This window comes from Cherax quadricarinatus, chromosome 61 (genome assembly GCF_038502225.1).
Source record: "Cherax quadricarinatus isolate ZL_2023a chromosome 61, ASM3850222v1, whole genome shotgun sequence".
NCBI lineage: Eukaryota > Metazoa > Arthropoda > Malacostraca > Decapoda > Parastacidae > Cherax > Cherax quadricarinatus.
In genome coordinates this window covers 5,485,362-5,506,378 of record NC_091352.1, presented here as the reverse complement: position 1 = coordinate 5,506,378, position 21,017 = coordinate 5,485,362, and the positions used below count along the sequence as shown (strand labels likewise).

At 40.6% G+C, this 21,017-nt stretch overlaps 1 protein-coding gene across 2 annotated transcripts in view; it reads right to left on the bottom strand.

Moving 5' to 3' along the window:
- The window catches only part of Nasp (Nuclear autoantigenic sperm protein), a 45,166-nt gene extending 26,086 nt beyond the window's left edge, over positions 1–19,080 (bottom strand). Inside the window, exons 1-6 of one of the 2 annotated variants that reach the window (XM_053792100.2) lie at positions 18,838–19,080; positions 6,185–6,275; positions 3,556–3,691; positions 3,385–3,441; positions 2,713–3,138; positions 1,573–1,707 (exon numbers count right to left, since the gene is read on the bottom strand). In XM_053792100.2, coding sequence (XP_053648075.1) covers positions 1,573–1,707; positions 2,713–3,138; positions 3,385–3,441; positions 3,556–3,691; positions 6,185–6,275; positions 18,838–18,902 — 910 coding nt within the window. In that variant the 5' untranslated portion in view covers positions 18,903–19,080. The remainder of the gene's footprint in view (positions 1–1,572; positions 1,708–2,712; positions 3,139–3,384; positions 3,442–3,555; positions 3,692–6,184; positions 6,276–18,837) is intronic. The other variant, XM_053792101.2, reaches the window with a different exon arrangement.
- Positions 19,081–21,017: the final 1,937 nt, after the last annotated feature.

Genomic DNA, 21,017 nt, shown 5'->3' with positions numbered 1-21,017 from the left:
AGTGAGTGACGGTCCCCCTCACATGCTCCTACGAAATATTTCATAATATTCCATTGATTTTAGTGCTTGCAAGTGCTAAATAAGCTACCATGGCTCCAAATAAAGCTTCTAGTGCCAGCCCTTTGGTAAAGAATGCGAGAAACACGTAATTTATGAAAAAGTTTGTAGAAAAATACAAAGATGGTGGTGGTAGAGTGGAAGCAGTTGTGATAGTGGTTGATGAACTTAAGAAAGGAGGATCACTGCAGCAGGCCAGTTGGCCCATGCTCGGCAGGTCCTTTACAATTCATCCCACTAACGAAACATTTTCCCAACCCAGTCCTCAATGCTACACAAGAAATAAGCTCTGATAACTATCCACTCATTTGCAAGTCCCAAATGAGTGGATAGAGTTGCCTTTATTGAAGACTGGTGATGGCATCTGGAATATAGGGAGGAGAGAGGGAGTTGGGGTTAGTGTTTGGAAGGAGAATCCCCCTCCATGAGGACTTCAGGTAAAGCCCTCTCTGGGGTTACTTCCCTTCTCTGTCTTTTAATGCCACTAGGACCAGCTTGAGAGTCACTGGACCCCTGTCTCACAAAATAACTGTCCACAGTCCTCTGTTTCTGGCACCTCTAACATTTCCCTAAAATGGGACATGGTTCTGTCACTGAACTTGTTGTAAATATGGCTTGTTTCCAGCTTGCTCAGGGTGGTACTTCTGCACAAACATTTGGACATCATTCCACTTGGCACAAATCTCCTTAATCTTTGAAGACGGCACCTCATCCATTCCCTATATTAAGACCTTTCGCAACATCAGCTTCCTTGATTTGTTCTTTCTTTGACAGGATAGAACCGATGGTAGACTTGTTTTTCCCATACATCCTGGCAAGCTCAACAAGTCTCACAACACTCTCATACTTCTGTATTATTTCCTTCTTCACATCTATGGTGTTTCTCACTTTCTTTACCACAGGGGTACCTCCAGCAAGTTTCTTTGGGCCCATGGCAGCTTATTTCACAGTCCCACAAGCACTAAACAATGAAATAATCGTAAAATGCGTGAATGAAAGCACAGGTTAGTGTTCACTCAAGCATAAACAAAGCTAGACTGCTCACGGCGCCTGCACGGGGACACGGACAGAGCGGATGACAGACAGGTCCCGTGCCCGGCGGTCTGAAAATAGGGGCGCGTTCGATAATGGGGACAGTTTGTCCGAAAAAATGGTCCTATTTTCTAAACGTTCGATAAGTGATACGTTTGATTTTTGAGGTTCCACTGTAAAAGCCTAAAAAAATTTTTTACTTTCATTTATTAAGTGCACAATAGTACAAAGAAAAAAAAAATTATACAAAAATAATGGCACCGGTCAATTGATGTGCACTAGTGCACTACTGCCAAAAACAAAACTGAAAAGCTCTATCAGTGAGATATGCCCATACCTATACTTGCACATGACAATAGTGGCAAGCCTTGCCTTTGTTAGTATTCAGCATTAAGAATGAAGCTGAAGTCAGGTAGCCACTTTTGACACCTGATTGCTAAAAATTTACTACCTTCAAAATAATTAGTTAAATTTTTTTTTTACCTTCACCTTCATCCTGGCTTTTACTTTCATCTTTGCTTCCCTCTTCATCTTGAGATTCACCTTCTTGAGAGTCTCCATCTCTTTCTCCATCCTCATCCCCATCCTCTTCCTCTTCATCTTCTGTGCTTCCTTCTTCTGCAATAAAAGAAATTGTTTACCCCCAATAATCACAAAAGTTAATTCAAGATGAAATATATTTACAAAATACAAATTTAATTTTACCAAGATGACATCTACAATAAATGCATCGCAGTCTATCGATACTAGTTCAGTAGTGAAAATTATTAGTAGCATATGGTAAAGGTAACCACAGAGCCTGGAGTAAGTAATTCTGGAAACATCTGATGCAATATGTACAAGGAAAGAAAGCCATCTAATTTTAAAACCTTCCCATTTTATGTAACTATTTAAAGGCTTATAAACACAAAAGGAATCTTGTCAGGAGGGACTTCAAAAATTACAATCCTGGTAAATTAAAGTAAATGAACATTCCAAGGTCCTTGCCACAATAGATTTTTTTTTTATTTACATTTGCTTTAGTGACATTTCCCTTTCCATCTTTATTACCAGGCACAACTGATGCCAAGCTAAAATATTCCACAAGTGTCAGTTTTTGACTAAAAGATACTCAAAACAACATTTAGCAATTCACCCTTTACTAGGAATCGTCAAATTAGGTGGACGAGTGACTGGAAAAAGTGATCCAGGCATACCTTTCCTTACACAGTAAGCAACTGACCCCCCCCCCCCCAACCACATGTTATTTAATTAGTATCCTCTTATCTTTATTGTATCAAAAGCATTCACATGGCTAGTGCTAAGGCAGTGATGTCATTATTGGAAGTGCTTTACTCAGGCTGTACTTATTTAAAAAACTTTTATGCTCTAACAGAAATTTGTCAAATGATTACTAACTCCATGCCCATGGCAAATAAAAAGGTTAGTTTTGCTCTACATAAATACCACTAAACCAACAAGCCATTTATGAAGAAATCTAAACCAGCAAACATTCTGTTAGTAAATACCTACAGTATTACTTACAAATACTAAAATATTGCAACATACAAATGAAGTATTGCATAAAAATTACTCTGTATTCAAAGATTTATACTTAAGTTTTTTAAATACTTTTAATCTTACTATTCTCACTGGTTTCCTGTATGTCGCTATTTGATGCATCATTCTCAACTTTAATGGCTGCCTCTTTGGAGTTTCCATTTACATACTTTTCATTTTCAGGAAGAATTTTATTAACTGCATTACCCTCATTCTCTAACTTCTCTTTTTCACTTTCCTCTTTCTCCAAGTTAGCTTTCTCAGCACTGCTATCCTGAATATCTTTCATTTCTGATCCCCGAGTCAGATCATTTCCTTTGACAATACCTTCATTCATATTTGAACAATCCTTATTCAATGAAAGTGCTCCATTCAAACTTTCAGCCCCAACTTCCTTTTTCATTTCACCATTAATTTTCCCTTTTTCAGTCTTCGCCTTTGCCTCCAAACTTTCGTAGTTCTCTTCCAAAGCTTCACTTACTTTCTCAGCAACCATCTCCCACTCTTCCTCTAAATAAAAAGATGGGCAAACTTGCTAAGTTTTGATTTAAATTTAAAGTTTTACGAGTAGAATAGTTTTAGTCATTTATTCAACCATGGGTAAATTTTTAACCATTATGTTACGAAGTGATTCAATGAAGTTACTTTATTTAAGTCAAACCAGTTTTGTCATATGCTCAATTTCAATATTCAGTACTAATACATTAAGATAGTAAATGTAGAAACCGAATGGCAAAGTTGACAATTGCTAATTACCTGTTGCTTTTTCTGCACTCTCTACCTGGGAATTTTCCAGGTCTTCACCTTCAGGTACTGAAAAATCAGGATGAAAAACTACTTACAAATGAAAAAATACTAATCTCTATTTTCAGTTTGACCAAATATTTTGGGGGTATTGTTTTTCTTCACAACTTTTTGGACACTTACCTCCATCCAAGGCATTTCCTAATACTCCACTCTCCATACGAGCCAATTCCAACAAGGCTTTACCATAGTGGAAGTAGGCATCGCCACATTCTGGAGCAGTCTCTCCATATTCCTCTGCAAGGAATCTACACGCCTCCTGAAACATTTCCAATCATTTACCTTGTGCAAACAAATTTAATTTTGTTGTGGGGATATATCAATAAAAAAAAAAAAAATACTAAACATTAAGACCACAAAATAGATTGATCAACTTTCAAACTAACATACAAAGAAAAACATCTAAGAATTAAACAAATAATTGCCATCAAAAATTGAGAAATACATTTACTAACTATAAAATAGCTTTCAAATAAATGGAGACTGAAAAAAAAAAACTAAATACAAAAGTATATAAGGTCAAAATTAGAATAAGCAGCTGCTGATATTAGAAATGAAAGAACAAAAAGAACTTTTAGTACCTTCAACAAGGGGCTACAAGGGTGTAAATTATGAAAACAGCCAAATTAGCACATAAACCCTTTGACTGTCGCAACCCCCAATCCTGAGGCGTCTCCTGGTGTCGCAAAATTTAAAAAAAAAAAAAAAAAAAATTTCTTATGAAATAAGAGAATCTTTCCCCGATTGTAATGACACAGAGTCGAAGATCAAAATGAATTTTTTATGAGAGCCACAAAACTTGATTAACACAAGCCTATCCGATGTTATCCTGACGCCAAATGACAGTTCCTGATCAGCCGGGCTGTGGCTCGTACGTTGGTTTGCGTGCAGCCAGCAGCAACAGCCTGGTTGATCAGGCGCTGATCCACCAGGAGGCCTGGTCACAGACCGGGCCGCGGGGGCGTTGACCCCCGAAACTCTCTCCAGGTAAACGCCAAAAAAACGAAATTTGATGGAAAACTGACGGAATTATGCTCTCGCGAAGTTAGCGACCTTGGCGATATTTACAAATCGGCGATTTCGCCCACTTTGAGCCCTATTTTCAGCTAATTCCATTGTTCCAGTTGACCAAACTCATAGCTATTTCTTTAGAACTCCATTTTTTCTATCGATTGAGTACAAGAAACTGCCCATTTACCGATTTCAACTACCCAATAATGTGGTCCGAAATTTGCAATTTGGCCAATTTCACGAAAAATAAAAAAATATGACAATTTCAAAATAAGGTCCAGAATGAACAATGCAGACATTCGTGGCTCTAAAATAACATTTTCATCATTCATCAGTCATGTCTCCAGGTCCCTCTGATATTACTCTTGCTTTCTATTTTGAATTTTTATTCAAACAAAAAATAGAAGACTTACTATTATGCAGACTACTGCAATACTGTAATAATTGTATAAATAACATCAACCCATTCATGACTGCATATTTGAATGGCTAGTTGGACATTTATTGGACAATGACATCATTTGTTTACTTTTGAACATAGGAAAAATGTTTGATTTTTGCCAACTTTGAGCTCCATTTCCAGGTTTTTTTTATAGTAAAATCAATCAAAATCACCTCTACTTCTGTAATATGTTTTCCATTCTATCAAATGAGACCAAGAAAATGAGAATACAACCATAAATACTATACGGAAATAGACCACAAAGTCGGCATTTTAATTAAAAAAAAAAAATAAGGTCAGTTTTTTTTTTCTCATTATGCACTGTGTGCTCCAGGATTTTTTTTATATGGTGCACACTGACCACACAGACCCATTCTCTCACATGTGGGCCTACCAGCTTTCTCCTGCTTGATTTGAAGCCGCTAGAATTTATGAGTATATATACGTCAAACACGGTACCTCGTAAGACGTATATATACGGCCGCGACAGTCAAAGGGTTAAAATTGTTTACAAATAGGAGATACAACAATGAAAAATTAAGTTACATCAATTTTAAATTTTAAATTAAAAATATCAACATAATGAAGAATAGACTTGAGCACAGCTATCCCTGTGGTTACAAAGATGTAAAACAAAGCCATAACCTAAATACATTCTATTCCTATACTCTTCTGCCATACAGTGGTCTAACACCCCCCACCCCACCCCTGCTAGGACGATTCACTTTTAGATATCAATATGTATACAGGAATCCTAAAACTCATGGCATTCTGCAATTTGTTTGCAATTGTGTTATTACAATTTAGAGCCTTATGATTTGCAGTTTTCAAGAGGAAAGGCACTAAACCAAGCTTGATGGACAATTTCAAATGAGTCACCAACTACCATGCTAAACAGGCCGTCAGCATGAGCCTGCCCTCAGGCCAAGCCGAGGATAGAAAAACAAACAGTCACAGGAATATCAAAGGTAATTAATGACTAGAAAATAGGTTACCGGTTCTAAATCTTGGTATCAAATCACAGTTTTAAGTGGAAAACCTACTATACTGTTACAGTAAGTATTTCACACTGACTGCAGGAACCTCAGCTGTAGTCTGAGAACAATCCACCACCAGTTCACATGGTAGAACACTGGTCCTCCAGAGTGGCAAAAAACATTAAGAGTGGCATAACCATCACAGTAATGTGGTAGTGTAAGATCAGCACAACATACTGCCTCTTGTCCCTCAAGTTCTTCATAGTACAGAAGATCTGAACTTTAAAAATGAAAAGAGCTACACAGACATTATGATACTTGCCTGTAAGGAGTTTACTGCAGAGTGAATATCTCCAACAACCAAATGCCTCTTTCCTTGAGCAAAATGGTTTAGGGCAGCAGTGGCTGCATCACTGAAATTTAATAAAATATTTAATCAATGTAGTACATAGGAAGGGAGAGGCTACAAGGATAATAAAGTTACATTGTCCAACAAAATTTGACTAAATACTGTACATAAAACTCGCTACTAGTAATTCTCTCACTCAAACAGCCTAAAGCCAGTCTTCCTTTGCCACAAATGCCAATTACTAACTATTTTTACCCATCGGAAGCTACAGGACTAAAGCTATGCATGTAATTCCTACCTCAATCAGTTAATTGAAAAATTTCCAGTGGTTGTAGCACTTCCTGCATTCATTCCATTGGTTAAGTACCAAGAAAATCTTTCCTTTATTTACAACTATTGCCTCATTTCTATAGCAGATACTATTAAAATTTATCTTCCATGTCCTTTTATAACTTTACAAAGTTTTCTATCAGCCCACAATCACCTCCAATATTATATTATTATAATCAAAAAGAAGCGCTAAGCCACAAGGGCTATACAGACAATCACCTCCAGGGTTTCCGCCTATTATTCTTTCAGCAACTATGTTTTAGCTCTGATGCTCAAACTTAGCTATGAATTTTAAGGAGACGGATCACACCCAATTTAGGATATTTATAACCTAAGTTGGGTCAAATGTCTATCCATACATTGTAAATACATTTATTTGAAAGCTATTTTATAATGACTAGCATAGCAGTACAGTGGACCCCCGAGTTTCGGCAGCCTCGACTTTCGCGAAATTAGAATTTGGGGGGGGGGAATTTGGCCGTTTCATGAAAAAACTAGTGTTTCAGCGACCGTCAGGTACCCGTCCCCCCGTCACTGAGCACACAAAGCCAGTCTCTCACGGCATTCACGCTCAGTGTGCCATTGTTTACCAACACGTGACCATCACCCCACGGGTTCATACATTTCATAATAATACATTGTTTTTTGCACTTGCAACTGCTAAATAAGTCATCATGGACCCAAGGAAATCTAGTGCAAGCCCTTTGGTAAATAAAGTGAGTGACGGGGATGTGGAAGAGTTGGTGGAGGACCACAGGGAAGAGCTAACCACTGGTGAACTGCAAGAGCTTCAACTGGAACAGCATCAGACCACAGCAGAGGAACTTGCTTCAGAGGAGGAGGAGGAAGAGGTGCCTTCTTCAGTGATTAAGGACATGTGTGGAATGAGTTGCAAAGTTTTGTTGAAAAGTATCACCCTGACCAAGCTGAAACAAGCCATATCTGCAACATGTACAATGAGTTTTGTCCCACTTCAGGAAAATCTTAAAGAAACGCCAAAAAAAAGACCTCTCTGGATATTATTATTATAATCAAAGGGGAAGCGCTAAACCCATAGGATTATACAGCGCCCGGGGGGGGGGGGGGGCGGGGATGTGGAAGGCATTCAGGCTTAATTCGGGGAACTGGAGCACAGATCCAATTCCCTAAATCAAGAGCCCCTCACCAACATCAAGGAACCTTCCATGAGGGGACCTCTCTGGATAGATATTTTGTGCGCCAGGGGTCCAGTGACAAGTTGTTCCCAGTGGCATTAAAAGAAGGGAAGTAACCCCAGATAAGGACTTGCTACCTAAAGTCCTAATGGAAGGAGATTCTCCTTCCAAACAATAGTGTACACCTTCCTCCTATCACCTCCTCCCATCTTCCATCCACCCAGAAGTCTTCAGTAAAAGGTAAGTGTAATATTATTATTTGTTTTAAATGCATGTACTTTATTTCTGATTGTTTTATGTAAATTATTTAATTTGGAGAAAACAAAAAAAAAATTAATTATTTTAACATTTTTGGGTGTCTGGAACGGATTAATTTTATTTCCGTTATTTCTTATGGGGAAAATGGTTTCGAGTTTCGTGAATTTCGACCTTCGGCGGCCTCTCTGGAACGGATTAATCACGAAACTCGGGGGTCCGCTGTACTTGTTTGCACAGCTGTCTAGTTACCGTCAATGCCTAGGTTCATACTCCCAACATTTTAATCAGTATCGTCATGCAAACTGATAACTTTCTACCATTTCCATGGCATTTATTATAATAATCAAGGGGGGGGGGAAGTGCTAAACCTGTAGGATTATACAGTGCCTGTGGGGGGATGTGGAAGGTATTCAGATTTAATTCAGGGAACTGGAGCACAGATCCAATTCCCTAGATCAAGGTCCCCTCACCAGCATCAAGGAACCTTCCTTGAGGGAAATGGCATTTATTTACATTAAATCCCATCATCCAGCTATTACTTCACTGCTTTAATTTTTCTTCATTAAGACTTTGAATATGTAAAAATTAACTTCATTCCCTTTGGCAAGTCAGGACATTTTCCTCTTTATGCCTCATTCATTTTGATTTGCAGTTTCCAAGTTAGTCTCTTATTATAATCATAACTAAGCACCAAACCCATAAGGGTCATACAGTGCTCTAGTCTCATGGGTAACTATAAATGACAACCTGCCCAATTATTCCCTTTTAATTTATTTCTGTTAAATAGACTAGGTATACAACATAGGAATTTCCAGACAAAGCCTATTACTAGTCAGAAAGTCCTTCCTACAGTGGTTCATACACTTTAATGGCCTTTCCAGCATTTGTCAACAAAAGCCTAAATCTTTAAATTTCTGAAGGGGATAGCTCAATTCTGCACATTCTTTTAAAAGCCATGTTGCTATCTCGCATCACAATTCAATGTAAACATTTCTGAACTAAAATATTTCTTCTGCCCATTAATCACATTCCCAGGCCTCTCCTACATTACTCTTGCCTTACATTTTTAAGTCAATCACACAAACAGAAGATACTCTATCACATAATAAAATAACAAGGAATTATTGGTCATGGTTTACGGTGTCTCGATTGAATACAATCTAATAAAACTCTTGAAAGACTGGGGGGAGGGCTTACTGATGCTTGAGAAAAATGGCAAATATTTAACATTTTCACTACTTTGAGCTTAATTTCAAGCTACTTCCAGTCCTGAAACCACCCATAATTATCTCTGTAATATGTCTTTCATTCTATTAAGCGATTCCAAGAAACTGCCAATAAAGTTATAAACAAGAGAACTCCAAACTTACTACAGTGGTACCTTGACTTACAAGTGCCCCAACTTGCGAGTTTTCCCCGAGTTACGAGACAAAATCAAAGTTACAAGCTCGAACACCACAATGTCCGCCTAGAATCCCAGTGTTTTGTGCAGTTATTGTGCCAAATTTCTTTTCTTTAACCATGGGTCCTAATTATTATATTAATATTATAATCAAAAAGAAGCGCTAAGCCACACGGACTATACAGCGCTGCAGGGCAGGAAGGAAGAGGGCATCAGGTGGCAAAAGGGAGATGGACAAGTAATAGGTTACGGATAACAGCGGGGTAGTGGATGGTGAAAGGGCAAAGGGCAGCAAGAGACTGAACTAGAAAGGGCTGAGGGGAGTGCGAAAAGTATCAGAGTTTGTGGAGTAAATCAGTCGTTGTCAAGAAATCAATGAGAGAGTCAGGATTAAAGGAGGGTCCATCAGCAAGAAGGGAAGGTAAAGAGAGTAGTAGAACGAAGAAAACCTGGAAAGCAACATCTGAAGCTCACCCTGATTACCCCTGAGGCCGCGGATATTCCACTGTAAATAGGCCATGATTGGCGATGAAGAAAATACCAGGAATCCTTAGGAAAAGGCACCTACGGACTAGAGGGGTTAGAAAAGTCAACGTGTGGTGGCATTGGAAGACGTTCAAGCAGCGAAGGAACGGAGCGCTGCGAAGAATGGGGTTGTGAAGATGGAGAGGGAAGAGAAGGAACAGAAAGTGAATCAGTGTCCATTGAAGGTTTAGTCTCTGCAATATATTCTGAAATGGCTTCAAGTGTTTCTGAATTCAAAGATGGATGGGAGACCATATTGGAGATAGAAGGAGGAGGGTGAGTAACGATTGGGACAGTAATGGACTGTACCAAAGTAGAGGGGGAGGGAAGAGTGTAAGGGACTGGAGATGAAGTGTGGGGGGGGGGGGGGACAGAAGAGGCAGAAACCTGGGAGGTGGCAGAAGAGGGAGAAACTTGGGAGGGGACGGGGGTGGAAGGCATAGTACGAGGAGGAGGGTGAATCTCCACACTCTTAATAGAGCCAGAGAGAGGGGAAGAACTAGGTACAGAGACTGGAAAGGTAAAGTGTGGAGGTGGAAGAAGGGAAGGAAGGGGCAAAGAAGATTTGAGCAACGTGGATTTTTTGGACTTCTGAGAAGTAGAGGGGCGATTGGTATTAGGTGTCGTACGAGGTCTTGTCGATACTGGGGATTGTGAGGAAGGACGCAAAGATGTGAACAGACTTGAGTTGTAGTCGGGACGTCAGAGCCAAGGACAGCAAAAGGATTAGATGCCGGAGTGGCTATGGGAGGGTTAACAACAGAGGAGGCTGCAGAAGATGGGACCCCAGAAGTGAAGGGGGGGGGGGATGTTTTGAAACACGAGAATAAGAAACACGGGGTAGTCTCCCTTGGAGGCGGAGATGAGTAACTGCCATAGCATAAGGGAGACCTTCTGCCTCTTTGAGGCAATGGATTTCACGTTCATTTAAATATACCTGGCAACAGCGAGAGTACGAAGGGTGAGCTTCGTTACAATTAAGGCAAGATGGAGGTTGACTGCAAGATGTATTAGAATGTTGTCAGCACCACAGACTGAGCATTCGGCCATAGATCTGCAATATTTCGCTGGGTGACCAAAACGCCAGCAATTTCTACACTGTTGCGGTGTAGTTATCACCTTTCAAACTTGTAACCGATGTCCCGCGACATATACAGAGGACGGGAGTTCTCGGCTGTCAAAAGTTAAACGAGCTACATTGCAAGGTTAATGTCTCCGCCCACGGGCAGGAAGGACATAAGTGTCTACTGTGAGGATTGGGAGATCCTGGAGTTCCAGCTGTTCAAAAATGTTATTGCCACATGACTGGAAATTCTGTTGGACTATGGTATGGGGCAAAATGACAGTACCACTACAAGAATTGAGAGAAAGATGTTTTTCAATAGTGATAGGAGTAGTATCTATATGCGAAAGTAGAGAAAGATCATGAGCTTGGGTAGCATTCTGGACAGTGACGATGCGCGTACCGCTCGAGAGCATGAAATGAAATATCTCTACCAACATGACGCAGGAGCGCTTTGCCAATACTATGGTCAGAAAGGTAGGCAGAAGAAGTCGGTCTTAAAGTAAAGAATTTAGTCCATTGTGTGGTCGGAAACCGAGCGTGGAGAGGGAGTGCATGACATGTCGGTCTTTTCCGAGTAGAATGGGAAGGTTACGAAGGAGCATCATCAGGAGATTGACGTTGGCGTTTAGGAGTAGGACCGGAGTTGGTCCGGCGTGAAATGGGTGGGCGATTCGAAAATTGCCGTACCGTAGAAGGAGAAGCCGGAAGCATAGTCAAAGGAGAGCGGAGTTCAGACAAATCGAAGAAGTCAGTCGAAGCCCCGGTACCTGAAGCGGGTGAGGAAACAGCACCAGCAAGAGGTACAGGGGCATCAGGAGTGTCCGAAGAGTGGTCTAAAAACAAGGCAGGGTCAGAATGGGGTGCGGTATCAAGAAGGGGCCCGGGGGTAGTGGGTTCATGGACTAGGGCTGCCACGGTTAGGTTACTCCTTTGCTTTTTGTTTTTAAGAAAAAAAAAAAAAAAAAAAAAAAAAAAAAAAAAAAAAAAAAAAGGGGGGGGGGGGGGAGCGAGGAGGAATAGTTCCCAGGAGGAATGAAAGGGCCGGAAATCTCCCTCCGCGCCCAAGAGGACCTCAGCACCGCTAGTAGCGCAGATGCAGCATGGAACCCGTGCCATACCCCACCCTTCATGCCAGTAAACCAGCAATCCGGGATAGCAACCTCACATCTGCCGAGCTACCTCGGACAAAAGAGGGCGGCCGGATATCCGCCACAAAGCATACCTCCTCCTGCCACCACCCCCGGAATCCAAAAGGTGGCTTCCAGAGATACACCCGTCGCCCGAAAGACACCCAAAGCTACTCTGGGATACCGGAGAGGGATCGGGACATCCCCAGGCGATCCAGATTCCACGGCAAAATACGCCACCGCCAAGAACCTCAACAGAATGGGATGGACCCCGGTATCCTTACCCCTACCTAGGAACTAGCGCGCCTGTGGGAGAAATCCCCAAGACCAAAAAGAGGAAGGGCAAAAGGGAGGGGTGGGGAGGAGGAAAGGAAAAAGGGGAGGATGGGATAGGGGAGGGGAGATTGGGGGGTAATTAGGTTCGGTCTGAGGAAGAAAACCGACAGGTCTAATTCCTCAGACCAAGAGCCTCTTCACCATGCCAAGGAGCCCGCCTTGAAGAGGCATGGGTCCTAAGAAAGTGCAAAGGACAGTGCTGAGAAGAAAAGGATGATGTCCATTGAATTAAAGCACAAAATCATAGAAATACACAAGAAAATCACTTTTATTTCGGCGGTTTCCTTATGAAACTACTGATCTAGTGCAGTTAGCCTCACAAACACTCAGTTTACTCTTATAATAAGACCTCAGAAGGGAAAGAATGGGAAGATACTGTCCGAGTGGTAATTATTTTTACCTCTCGAGTGGCTGCCACCACTCGTCATTTAATGACATTTTATTCATTCTAGAGTACAGTGTATGTCATGTTTCTATGTTATTTATATTGTTTGTCATATTAGATAAATTTTGATAAATAAGCCGTAGAGTTGATATTAGTGTTACATTGAAGTATTTTCTCCTGCCTCCCAAGAGCCAGGAATTCCCCTGGAATGGATTAAATGCACTTCAAATAATTTAAACGAGGAAAATTTATTCGATACAAGAGCAAATTGAGTTAAGAGCTTGGTCATGGAATGAATTAAACTCAAGCCATGGTACCACTGCATTTTAAAACCATACACTTTCAGTTTTGGTTTCCCTATCATGCATGGCATGGGGCAAGATTTTATACCGAGCACATTTGCTGCACAGACCCCATTCTTTAGGCTAAAACATACCACTCAAGCCTATCCGAGCGATTTGAGCTCACGACAGAGTACAGGCAGGTCCCACTTCGCTAATGCGGACATTTCAAACTGTACCCAAAAATTTGTTTATACGACTCCTGATTTGCTATTACGGTGTCCACGCGCCACTGTTTAGATCCTATGTGAGCCTCACATCTAAGTTTAATCCTCTTTTGGGGGAGGAAATGAGCTTACTATACATTTTAGGTAAGCATATGGTCAGAGACCCTGTTGCAAGTCAGAGTCGTTGGTAAATGAGTACGTCGCTGAGGAGAGGCTGTATTCTCGGTTTCTTGAGAGAATGGAAGATGCATTACAGAAAGAGATTATTTTGATTGGCTTCAGGACTGAAAGCAGCTTGAAATTGAGGCCAAAGCAGAAGTGTTAGATTTTTACTAACGCCAATACATGTACAGTATACACAAATGACGTCACTCGTCCAATATGCGGCCAACTGGCCAGTAATTCGAATTTTGGAATGAAGACATTTATATAATTACAATAATACAGTGGTCTGCATAACAGCAAGTCATTATTTTGTTTTTAAAAATTCAAGAGAGAAAGCAAGCTTAATATAAGAGGCCTAGGGACAACACTAGTGAATAGAGGAAATGTTCTTAGTGCAAAGAATGTTTACATTGTTCTGAACCCTATTTTTAAATTGGCAATTTCTGAATTTTGTAAAATTACATATTTCTGATCACTATTGGGTAGCTGAAATAGGTAAATAGGTAGTTTCTTGTACTCGATAGAATAGAATGGAATTGGCTGAAAATAAGGCTCAAAGTTTGCGGAATCGCCAATGCATAAAAAATCACCGAGACCCCTAACTTTGCGAGAGTGTAATTCCACAAGTTTTTCATACATTGTTGTAGTTTGTCATTACCGTGAAGAAGAAGAGAGGAAAAAAAGCTTACTAAGTTTTTTTTTTTTTTTAAGTTATTCTACTCTGAGCAGGTTGCTGATCAGGGGTCTTGACCATGAAAGGGTTAAAATTATCGCAGATTTTATATACACACTGTTACAATGACATCAAGGGTAGTGATAAAGAGAGGAGTTGTAAGGCTCTAAGTGCAAAGTTAGAAATTATTAAACTTAGTGAGCAAGGTACATCTATGGCTGAGATAGTACTGATGATTGTACTTTTGTGTACCTGTACCTAAATCAACTTAAACCACCATGCTGACGTGCAGGTACATTAAAATCACTATTTGAAGACGCAATAAAAATAACTTAAGGTGCTCTAAATGTACATTATATTTTTATAGACATTCATTAATCCATCTGAGACTTCAAAATAACATAAAAAGCATGCTATATATCAAACATGATGCAGACAACCATACTAAAATTAACAATTGTAAGGTGTGGTAGCCGGGCGGGTGTAAAGGAGTGTGCAATAATATTTACCATAACATGTTCTCTAGTACAACACCAGAGAAAATGTATACTATTACTTGGGGGTTACTAGAAAAAATATTCCTGTTGTATGCCTTCATTCGTAGTGTCATTTACTCTAAAAAGGACGTTGCATAAGAATGGGAGTGTTACTGGTGTGTATTCTACTGCACCAATGCGAAGACAACTCGTACACAACAATGTGTTCACATTGTGGGGAAAACCACTTCAAAAACACGTGCATAACGAGAGCTGAACTTTTATCAACGGCAAGTGTACAGGTGTGAAATATACAAATCCGACCTCCGACCCAAAACACGGACACCACATACACATTTATGGGGCACCCTCCCCACAGTGTTTTAATACAAAAGTAGCAGCAATTATTTTTACAAGTGAAACTGGGTGTACTGCTGTGAGCAATGAGTCTGGTCCATCCGGAAACTTACCAAGTTTCAAGCGTCTTAGTTTTTACTTCACAAGGCTCTTACCTGAAATGAACTCTAAGGAGAAAGTACTCGCCTAGTTGAGGTTGTGGGGGTCGAGTCAGAGCTCCTGGCCCCGCCTCTTCACTGATCGCTACTAGGTCACTCTCCCTGAGCCGTGAGCTTTATCATACCTCTGCTTAAAGCTATGTATGGATCCTGCCTCCACTACATCGCTTCCCAAACTATTCCACTTACTGACTACTCTGTGGCTGAAGAAATACTTCCTAACATCCCTGTGATTCATCTGTGTCTTCAACTTCCAACTGTGTCCCCTTGTTACTGAGTCCAATCTCTGGAACATCCTGTCTTTGTCCACCTTGTCAATTCCTCTCAGTATTTTGTATGTCGTTATCATGTCCCCCCTCTCTCTCCTGTCCTCCAGTGTCGTCAGGTTGATTTCCCTTATCCTCTCCTCGTAGGACATACCTCTTAGCTCTGGGACTAGTCTTGTTGCAAACCTTTGCACTTTCTCTAGTTTCTTCACGTGCTTGGCTAGGTGTGGGTTCCAAACTGGTGCCGCATACTCCAATATGGGCCTAACGTACACGGTGTACAGGGTCCTGAATGATTCCTTATTAAGATGTCGGAATGCTGTTCTGAGGTTTGCTAGGCGCCCATATGCTGCAGCAGTTATTTGGTTGATGTGCGCTTCAGGAGATGTGCCTGGTGTTATACTCACCCCAAGATCTTTTTCCTTGAGTGAGGTTTGTAGTCTCTGACCCCCTAGACTGTACTCCGTCTGCGGCCTTCTTTGCCCTTCCCCAATCTTCATGACTTTGCACTTGGTGGGATTGAACTCCAGGAGCCAATTGCTGGACCAGGTCTGCAGCCTGTCCAGATCCCTTTGTAGTTCTGCCTGGTCTTCGATCGAGTGAATTCTTCTAATCAACTTCACGTCATCTGCAAACAGGGACACCTCAGAGTCTATTCCTTCTGTCATGTCGTTCACAAATACCAGAAACAGCACTGGTCCTAGGACTGACCCCTGCGGGACCCCGCTGGTCACAGGTGCCAACTCTGACACCTCGCCACGTACCATGACTTGCTGCTGCCTTCTTGACAAGTATTCCCTGATCCATTGTAGTGCCTTCCCTGTTGTTGTGTTGCAGGAAATTAAAATGCTACACCAGTAAACACTATAGTTATAAGAAAACGTGATAACCTTATTGATGACATGGAAACTTACTGGTGTGTCCTGAAAAACTAGTCACAGAGTGCCTTTAAGCCAAGCCATTATCCAGTCCAAGGCCCAAAGTCTCTTCAATTCTATGAAGGCTGAGAGACGAAGCTGCAGAAGATAAATTCGAAGCTAGCAGAGACTGGTTTCATCTCCTGACTTCCAACAATAGAGTACAGTGGACCCCCAGCTTACGATATTATTTCATTCCAGAAGTATGTTCAGGTGCCATTACTGAACGAATTTGTTCCCACAAGGAATATAGTGAATTAGATTAGTCCATTTCATACCCCCAAACATGCACGTACAAACGCACTTACATAATTGGTCGCATTGGGAGCTGATCGTAAAGCGGGGGTCCACTGTATTCTCTTCTCCCTACGTTAAGGCCAAAAATATTTTAAGTAAAGAGTGTACTGTATATGAAATTCATTTTTTTTTCTTTTAGGCCTAGCGGTAGCCTGGAACCTAACCTGTTATATAAGCAGAGCCTTTGTAATTCTACACACCAGCTGCAAAGGGTTAGAATGCTTAAGGAAAATAACTTGTGGCCACAGGAAATATACTGGCTAGAAGATTGAGGGAAGGGGGGGGGAGAAGGACATGACTACTGTGATCTCCCGAGCAGGGAGAGAAGTACCAAATAGGGTGAACCAAACTGCAAGAGAAACTAGGTCGAGTGGTGGAAAAAGGGATGTACCACTGGGTCAGACTGAAGGAAACAGCAATAACAATATCCTGGAGAGTGAATAGTTGACTAACATGAAAAGCAGAGCCAAGGACAAGAGAAAGCTTTACACAGGTAACAAACAAAAGGCTATGAAACTATCCTGAAATGTTCTGCATAATCAGAAGGGCTTTCCATTAGTAAAAGACGTCAACTCTTATAACTGGATAATGCTGGACTGGGGAAAGAGGGAGGAAAGGTTTTCATTTAATGGCTATGAAGTTTAAAATGGAACAGAAGCAAAGAATATATCTAGATGCCATTGGGCTATTATGATGGAAACACATTAATTAAAATATTTGATCAGTTGGAAAAAAAAGGTATTTTGATAGGGGAAAAAAAAAAAAAAAAAAAAAGATGAAGGAGATACTGGGTGTCTTTCCATCCCCCTCAGAAGTAGATCACTAAATTATGAGAGGATGGAGAAAGTTAAACTAGTGCAAATTTTAAATTACTCTACTAGCAGATTGACAACTGGATACAGCACAGCTCTACAGCTATAAGCAGGTAGCCACTCAAATGGAAACAAGTGACTGACTTTCTGGGGTTATCCTAGGTAATTTACACTATCATAATTTTACTTACATGTACCTGTGCCTAAATATACTTAACTTACATATTTGCTTAAGTGTCTACCTACAATTAAAGTATACTTATGGGGAAGCACTAAACTCACATGGGCCATACACAATCTAGGGTTGGGAAAGGGGTAATCGGGTTCAAATTAGGAACAGGCCGACAGGACCAAGCCCTCCGACAAAGAGCCCTACACAAGCAGGGAACTCTTTAAAGGGTTTAAATCTGATTCTAAAAAGAAATCACAATTACCATAAAGTTAACACAGCTCATGTGCAATCCTCATCGTGAAAAAAATTGATTGGACATGGCTGCATAGTTGCCAGGTAAGTATTCCAAGTGAAGCGTATTGAAGCACATTACCAGAGGTAAAGAATTCAACCATTTTCAATTTGCTCTTTGGCAGCAATTTTTACAAGTTGCATAACTCAATCTATACAAGTCCCTGATTGCCATGGAAATTTTGTACCAAAATATTATAGCTGGCTACCCAGCAGAAGACACTAAATTTAAATTAAAAAAAAAAATTTCTTTGCATAGCATACAAGAGTAGTTTACACAAAGATTATTATTATAATCAAGAGGGAAGCGCTAAACCCGGAAGATTATACAGCGCCTGGGGGGGGGATGTGGCTTGTCTCATTCCTTTTTTCAAGTGAACATAGTTATTAAAATATTAAGGAACCAAATTCAAATTTTTTACTAAATGTTTTATACTAAAAAATGGTAAAAATCAGTATCATAGGGAAACCATGTGGACAGGCAAATGAAAATGTTTAGCAGGACCCAATAGGCCTACTGAGAGGCTCCTTTTGTGAAGTACTTCATTATCAGTAAAGAACAAGGAATTTGAGCTAATATTCAGATTATTTACCCAGGATAACCTAACGAAGCCATGTCATGGGACTATGTCAATTGCAATGACCGGCCGCGTAAAAATTTATTGCGTCCCCCCCCCCCCGCCCAGTTGTCCACGTGCTGACACCAAGGGTTTTTGGCCTCTCCATGAATAGAACTCCACGTTAGACAATGTGGGCAGATAGTATGCCAGTTTGCCAATACCTCGATGTTGTCCTGGCAAGTCACCAGCTACATCACAATATTGATGTATAACCTGGAGCCAACTAGATCCTGTGACAACCTGTTACCATCGTACATTTAAATTTTACGTTACAGCGTGAGTAAAGAAGGCCGGGTTAGCCCCCCCTTAGGCGGGTGAAGCACAAACTAACATTTCCTTCTTGGAGGGCGAGCTCTTGGGGCTGGCACTAACTGCCTTCTGCGGCGTCTCAGACATCTTAACGGCGGTGTATGACACTATGCTGATGTAGTATGACGCAGAAGTGAGGGAGCGAGTGTGTGAGGGGGCAGTTAGAGCGTAACACCACCTCACTGTTCACCAACAACTGGCGCCAACCTCCACCGCTCCTCCTTCACACTTTTTCCCGCGTATTCCGCCATTGTCCCTCGTGACGTCATAATCTCCACTACCTTATTTTGATCTTTAAATTCACTTATTTCCCAATTTTTCACAGTTTCTAAAGTCTATATGCACACTATAATTTATCACTATTCGAAATATACTTCTTTAAAAATTATCGGGTCAACGAAGTTTTTTAGTTTTATAATTCAAGATTAAACTCACTGCACCGTGAGACTACCTTCATATATTAAAAAGTAACATTGATCAAAATTATTTATATTAAATGTCTGCTACAAGGATGAAGAACATGTACAGTTTTAGAATAAGTCAAGACATTTTTAAACAAGATATTGATATCATGCAAAGGCTGTGTGTGGCTACCCTCCCTTAAAGTGTGTGATGCCTTCATTATGAACAGCTCTAGATCCACGGAATTAAAACCACCCTTCCCTTCTTTGGCTCAAACTTGGTTTACTTCTCATTCCCAGGAGTTGTACGACCCGTCAGCATTTTCTCAGGTCCAGATATACTTGGAAAACTCAAAAGTTGCTGGTACTATTTTATTTTATTTTTATTTGGATGCCCTGAACCCACAGGAATCATATAGCGTCCGAAAAACTAGAGGTTGTCAGGTTTATGATTCAAGGAAGGAGAGCAGCTCCATTTCCTTAGTCGCAGAACTTTCCACCATATCTTGAAACCTGCCAGCAATGTACACCAAAGCTCATGGACCGTCACCCACTACTGCAACTCTTCAACAAATAAATCATTAGAATTTTAAACTTTCACAATGGCGATCCAAGTGAGGAAAATAACTATACACCAGATTGCCATTACTCTCTAAAATCTTCGAAAAAATAATAATCCATTAATAAACCAACAAAAATGCCGCCGGTCTGATCATCACCCATTCCAATCCCAGACAACACATTCCCCCTCTTCACAAGATTTAATATACTTAATAGAAAAAATATGCACTCATACTACTGTGCCTAATATAAATAAATAAATATTGTTCTCCTTCCCATCGTATCTTTTTTTATCACAAATATAGCACATAAAGGGTGGTAGGAAATACTCAGGTCCGGGGAGAAACATCCCGAGTTTTCCCTGAAGGATGTTCATTCTCTTCTCTGAGGTTGTCGGTCCCCAATCATAAACATCTAAGGGCAATGTGTGGTGTAAATATTATGCAGAGAATTTGAAGTGTGGAAATTAGGAGGTGGTGTGGTGTTACTAAAAGTATTAGTCAGAAAGCTGAAGAGAGGTTGTTGAGGTGGTTTGGCCATTTAGAGAGAATGGATCAAAGTAGAATGACTTGGAGTGCATAAATCCGTAGGGAAAGGAAGGTGAGGTAGGGGTCGTCCTTGAAAAGGTTGGAGGGGGGGTAAAGGAGGTTTTGTGGGCGAGGGGCTTGGACTTCCAGCAAGCATATGCGAGCGTGTTAGATAGGAATGAATGGAGACGGATGGTTTTTGAGACCTGACGAGTTGTTGGAGTGTGAGCAGGGTAATCCTTAGTAAAGGGATTCAGGGAAACCGGTTATTTTTATATAGTCGGAATTGAGTACTGGAAATGGGAAGTACAATATACACATTTTTTTTTTCAACAAGTCGGCCATCTCCCACCAAGGCATGATGACCCAAAAAGAAAATACTACATTCATCATCATTCAAAACTTTCACCTAACTCATACATAATCACTGTCTTTGCAGATATATACATACAAGATGGCCGACTTGTAAAAAAACAAATATATATATATTCTTTCTTTCAACACACCAGCTGCATCCCACCCAGGCAGGGTGGCAAAAAAGGAAAAATGAAAGTTTCTCCTTTTACTTTTAGTAATATATACAGGGGAAGGGGTTACTAGCCCCTTGCTCCCGGCATTTTAGTTGCCTCTTACAACACGCATGGCTTACGGAGGAAGAATTCTGTTTCACTTCCCCATGGAGATAAGAGGAAATAAACAAGAACAAGAACTAG